Raw genomic sequence first — 5886 nt, 5'->3', positions numbered from 1 at the left:
CCACCGAACTGCCTCTTGGCACAGCATTGGTCCGACACCTTTGTTTTCTTGCCCATCCACAACTCTACCAAAAAAAAAAAAGGTGTGTTTTGTTCTGGTTTTGGTTTTTACATTTAGTAAGAGCAGAGGATGCTCGTGGTCTGGTCTGGTGTGATTGAAGGCGAGCATCCAAACTGCACTTATCTCAGAGCTGCCATACGGGGCAGCCAGGCCTTCAAAAGACCGTTCACTTTAAATCAGGTCCTGCTCAGATGGCCACCCTGCACTGTCATGTGTGGGAGTGTCACCCATCTGCCTCTCTCCAGCTTCTGTAGTGGCTGAGGTGACATTAGCACCCCGCTGTGCAGACCCACCCTGGGCAGCATCCGTCCCAGCACGTGCGTTTAGACTCGATCAAATCACTTTCAACGTGGGTGAAAGGAGCTGATCTCCAGGGTGTCCATCCTGCCCTGTTGAGCAGGTTCGGATGGGCTTTCCCCTGGCATCCTGTCCGTGGGGTCCAGGTCTAGAACATAACCCAGCAGTGAACTCCAGAACCTGCGTTGTGACTGTGTGCTGTTTGTCCCCAGTCAACAGGGCCCCTCAGCTCCTGCTCCACGTGGAACCGATAGTGGATGTAACTGGAATGATTGTGCTTCAACTCAAGCAACTGCTGCAGAAGCCAGGAAGAAGGTATGAAAAATCTGCTCCTCTTGAAAGCTAGACACTTGCTATCTGCCTGACTTCTGGCCCAGGGACGTGTCTTTCCTCTTGCTGGAGAAGCAAGCACGTCAGCAACACAACAGTAAATTCTGTTTGATTTTTTTTTCCTTTGCCACGTCCTTGCATCTCCCAAGATAACCCTTTCCCTCCTCACACTCTGCAGTGCTCACCAATTCCTACCTCGTGAGTGCTGCAGAAATTCAAAGCAGCCTGCCCAGCAGTTCTGTGGGTCCTTTCCTGCTGGTTCTGCAGCTGGGCAGGCGAGTGCAATGGCTTGGAATAACATCTGCATGGTAGGGGCTCTTCTTGCTCATCCAGCTAATGCGCTCTCTGCTCAGCCTCTGAGCTGAGCGAGACCCTTTCTTAGGGAACAGATCAACCTCCTCCTGCAGCTTAATCCTCTGCACCGCCAGAACGTTGCAAGAGGCAACAGCTTGCCTGGAGGACTTTGTGTTAAAGTCATAGCAGGTGCCACATGTCACAGTGCCTCTGCAGCTTGAGATGTGTGCAGCTGGAGCAAAAACTTGCCTTACTGAAGGAAATGAGATTGGTCATCTTTCTCCTCACCCCCTTCTAAATTGGAGTCCTTACATCACGATCCCTGTGATTTCCACGTGCAGTTTTTTGAGAAGGTGCCTGTGGCAGCACCTGAGAAAATAAGCTTGGTTTGAAAACATATGGTACGTGTTTTGGAAGCAGGGAGCCAGAAGGAATCACAGACCAAACAGAGTTCTCATGAGATCTGCAAAAGATAGAGAGAGAGGAAGTTGTCATAGTTGTTTGGACCGTAATGACTGCTTGGGCACTGATGCTACAGCCTCCATCCTTATTCATATTAAACTGATAAGGTTCTTTATCAGTTTTGGTTTAATCAGTTTTATCAGGATTCTTTGAATCATTTTTATCAGGTGGGTTTTTTTTTTGTATTGCTGTGAGCAAGGCAATACAGAGATGAAGGCTCTGTATTTTAACGTAGCCTGGTTTGTTTCTCTCGCTATGCTGGTTTCATTGAAGAAGGGTTCTTGGCTGGTGTGGTGACCGAGCCCTGCTCATGGGGGTATCTCTACAAGGATCTCTAAGCATCTGGTATCAATTCTGAGACCCAAGCTGGCTTGGGCACCTGCCTGTATCCCTCCCACCATGGGAATCTTGTAGAGCCTGACTCGCTCGGCATTTTGCGGGGCTCCTGCCCTGTGAAACGTACCCGGTTCGCTCATGCTTTGGCGCACCAAGTCGAGAGCTTCTTTGGGCAGAGCCTGTGCTTCCTCCTGAAACTTCCTGCATCCTTCTGGAGTCAGTTTCCACAGGCAGGACTTGCGGTTTCGCTCGTCGCACACGAAGCCGGTGGTTTTCTCAAAGCAGCTGCTGAAGCACAGGTTGTGTCGGATCGTGTTTTTCCAGCCCTTTGGGGCCATTTGGAAAAATGGGAAGTGCTGCCTGCGGAGATAAAAGATTTATCTTGAGCTGGAGCAGTTAGAAGCTGAGGTAAATAACAGAGTACATCATCCAAGCGAGGGAAGGAGGAGAGGGTCCTTCCCAACCCCTGTGGTGTAAGGATGGCTGGCGTAGCCGAGCAGTGTGTTTTTTCTAAGGAGGGTAAGACAAAACTAAAATGCTGGCTCTCGAGACCCCTGGGTTCATGTGTTGACAAAGAGGGGAAACACTTTTCTCAGCGGCATCTTGAGCCAAAGGCAGAGCTCAGACCAGGACACGAGCCCTGGCTGCCACATCCCTGCTCCCCAGTAGCAGATCAGAGCCTCCTGTGCCCCTCGTTGTCCCTCTTCCCCTCATTCTGCATGAGGAGCTGGGAGAAGAGCGGGTACCGTGTGAACTGGTAGATCTGCTGTGCGGTCAGACTGCCACTCGTGCTGTTACACAGGGCGAGAGTGATGAGGCTGCTGTAATTCAGGGGGGGACGGGGCCAGCCCCCCTTGATTTTGGTGCTTGTCTGCTTGGGGCACTTGAGCTTCGTGCTTTGAGGTTTGAGGACTGTGGATTTCTGAGGCATTGACGTTGCTCCGAGATCAGGAATTTCTGGCATCTCCTGAGGAACTGGGATGTCTACATGTGAAGCATCTTTGTCCTCAGTAATCTGGGGAGAAAAAGGACATGAATATATCAGCCCTGGGTGGAACGAGGGACAGGGATAAGCTGCTTTGTTCTGGGGAAGGGTGGGTCTGGCAGAGTGCGTGTAGAAAGCTGATGTACTTTAAATTTCAGTCTCTGTCCTCACACTCTGCACTCTCAGCCTGTTCATCAGATGGGCTCTGTCCATTGACTGACCCAGGCTGAAACAGGAGGCAGCTGCCTGCAGAGCTGCTGAGCCAGCTCCTTTTTTCTTGTGGGACTGTTAAGCGTGCACAATGCTTAGGACTGCTCAAGAAGCGCCTTTTTTTGGTACCTTTCCAGCCTTTCTGAAGGATGATAACACGTCCTCCTTCGGGCAGTTCAGATTGGAGTAGTCCCAGGATGTGTTTGGAGAGGAGGTTTCTGTGGCAGCAGCGATTGAGGCCACCAGGCTGCTGTATCCAGCCGGGTCTGTGCCAGGGCTCCTGGGGATGGGGCAGGCCAGGCTGGGGTTCACCCACATCCACAGATGGGGCTGAATGGCAGGTTCTAAGGAGAAGGAGAAACGTCACCCCACCAGTCCTACCTGAGGATCATTTCTAGACCCTGCTGTGCAGAGGCAGCCCGATGAAGCTCTAATGCAATGCAGATCCCAAGGCAAAGGTGTCCCGTGTTGCCTTCTCATCCCTCTAACCCTGCTTTCTTTCCCAGTTCACATACAGCGTGCGTGTCTGCGTGTTCTCACGCCGCTGTGGAAAGCCCAAACAGCAATGCTCAGCTCTGAAATGTTACTTACTCTTTTTCTCTGCAGAGAGACAAGCCAGAAGATCTAAATTGCTCCCTTCAGTCTTCCTTTCCCAACTTTATCTACCCGAAAGGTTGAGGTTGCATTCGGAGGGAAGTGTGTTTGCAGGAACAGGTATGTCATTATATCCTTGTCTTTGGGAAACGGGCTTCAACTTTTTCTAAGTAAGCTTAGAAAAGTTCCAGTCTGGACGCAGATGTTCTGGCTGGTACAAGAAAAGCCCCTTTCCCAGGCCATTCCCAGAAGCACTGCCAGCCTCTCTAGGTAATACCGGGTCCCAGACTTACCCCTGGCATTTGGCAGCGCCCTCGGCAGCCAGCACCAGTGTGCCCAGGGGTCAGCTTGCCACTTTGGCCTGCGATAGTGCGGGGTCTTGTCAGGAGCTGGTGGACATGGGGAGACAGAGACACTGGGGTGAGCTTATGTTTCTTGTGTTAGCCTCATTTTCTGTAAGCTGTGTACTTACTTTATACTTAATTGCAGACACTTCTTATTTGATCTGATCATATTTAAACGTAACAGAAATGGGCTTTTTGTTAATTTCTAGACTGGAACTCACTGTTTACCAATTTTCACCTGAGTTTTGAAGATGAGAGTCTTTTTAAAAGGAAGCCAAGTCAATCAATTCCCCCAAGGCCCTTACCTTGTGGGATATCTTCAGTAGTGATGGTGAGTTTGAGCTCCTCCGCCATATTCCAGTCCACAAGGCCATATTTTAAATGCAGGCTTTCCCAAAATGACTTGTTTTGAAAATTCAAGTACATTTTCTTTGTATGGTGAAGTAACCTCCGGGTGCTGAGCGCAGCGGGATCTGTGAGGATGGCACAAAGAATCCCGTGAGCTTGCAGTGCTCTGTGTGCCGAGAGACTTGACTTCATATCCTTTTTTAAAAAGGATATTGCCCAGGTGAGTGAAAGGCTGGTGTCTGTTTCACCCTTCTAAGTACCTGTTAAGGCCCCTTGCAGTGAGTAAGCGGTCCACATTGGTGGAGCAAGCAAGCTGATTGAGAATAAGGTAGGTGGCACCATGCAGGCTCAGTTTTCTGCCCATTTACTGTGCTAGAGCCTTGATAAACGATCCATTCCTGTGTTCATTAGGCTAACTTTCTGTCTTGCTTTTTTTTTTCTGACAAAATCACAGCATTACCGACGCTCTGCAGTGGATTTGCCCTGTCTGAGAACCCGAATGTCCCTGGAAGCAGGACGGATCTCTGAGGGATGTGCAGAGCGCTCGGGATGCGTTTGCAGGTACCGGGGAGCTCCCTCACCCTGCTTGCCTGGAAGTAGCAGGTTTTAAGACTGGAAACTGCTTTAGATCAGCCCAGGCAAAACACTGAGGGGGGGAAAGAGCCAGGGCGTGCTTTCACAGTGTGCCTCTTAGACACTTTTTGTGCAGCTTGAAGACAGAATCCAAATTCTGCCCCTTCCTGAGTTGCTTTTGTTTCTTCAACCGTATCTTTCACACACGGCCCCTGCCTGATTTGTCCTAGATATTACGAAGGAAGCAAAGTGGTTTCTGCTATTAAAGGGTGGCTGTAATCCATCCCCATCCTATTCGCCCACTCACCATCACTCTTCTGCTCGGGGGTCAGGGGAGATAGGTGGCACGGGTGGAAACAGAGCAGCTAGAAATGAAAATCCAAGCCTTGGCTTAGTACCAGCAGGCAATTAGATTTCAGACTCTCTGCATATGTTGACCATTTTGTAGGAGGACACAGGTTATGCTCGTATCAGAGGCGTCCTTCAGGGACTTGCTGTCAGTCTGTACCAGGGAGACAGACAGAAAGAGGCTGGTTTTAGCAATTGCTGGAAAAGATTGCGCCGTAACATTATTGTTATGATGTTGGGAGAATCTTGGCTTAAAGGTGAATTCTGTGACCAAAGGTTTGGCTTTGAGTTGTTTGGGTTTTTTCTGTGTGATGAAAGAAAAGGGTAAGGTGCTTTTCCCCGCTGCAGGCTAGCTCTGCAGTGCTTTGGGCCAAGCCTTCCTGCCCTGTTTGCTGTCGTTATTCTCACCCTTTGTGTATTTGCATCTTTTGAGATGGGCTGTTGAAAAATAAGTCAAGCACCGAGCCGAGCTTTTCTTGAAAAGGTACCCTTCAAAGGGCAGAGGAGGATCTGGCATGCTCAGTTTTGCCTCTTGAATAAAAGTAGGCATGACAGTTTGTACTGTATTAAGGTTTGCTTAGTTCTTTTCAGGCATTCCACAAATATCAAGCCGGTATGGCTTTGCTTTTGCCAGATGCAGAAGGCTACAGTCACATAGCTTTTTCCACCCTTGTGTGACAAAGTTCAGTTGTCAGCGGAGATGAG

At 49.7% G+C, this 5886-nt stretch overlaps 1 protein-coding gene across 1 annotated transcript; it reads right to left on the bottom strand.

The window, feature by feature from the left end:
* Positions 1-1906: 1906 nt before the first annotated feature.
* LOC104520201 (forkhead box protein N5) lies at positions 1907-4338 on the bottom strand (the record flags this gene model as incomplete). Its single annotated transcript, XM_010175036.1, has 5 exons — positions 4218-4338; positions 3862-3957; positions 3104-3318; positions 2526-2794; positions 1907-2139 (listed from the first exon to the last, which is right to left on the bottom strand). Coding segments are annotated over exons 1-5 (934 nt in total), but the record flags the coding sequence as incomplete, so codon positions are not given.
* Positions 4339-5886: the final 1548 nt, after the last annotated feature.

Source organism: Antrostomus carolinensis, unplaced genomic scaffold (genome assembly GCF_000700745.2).
Source record: "Antrostomus carolinensis isolate BGI_N321 unplaced genomic scaffold, ASM70074v2 scaffold30069, whole genome shotgun sequence".
Classification (NCBI taxonomy): domain Eukaryota; kingdom Metazoa; phylum Chordata; class Aves; order Caprimulgiformes; family Caprimulgidae; genus Antrostomus; species Antrostomus carolinensis.
This window is presented reverse-complemented; position numbering and strand designations above follow the sequence as displayed.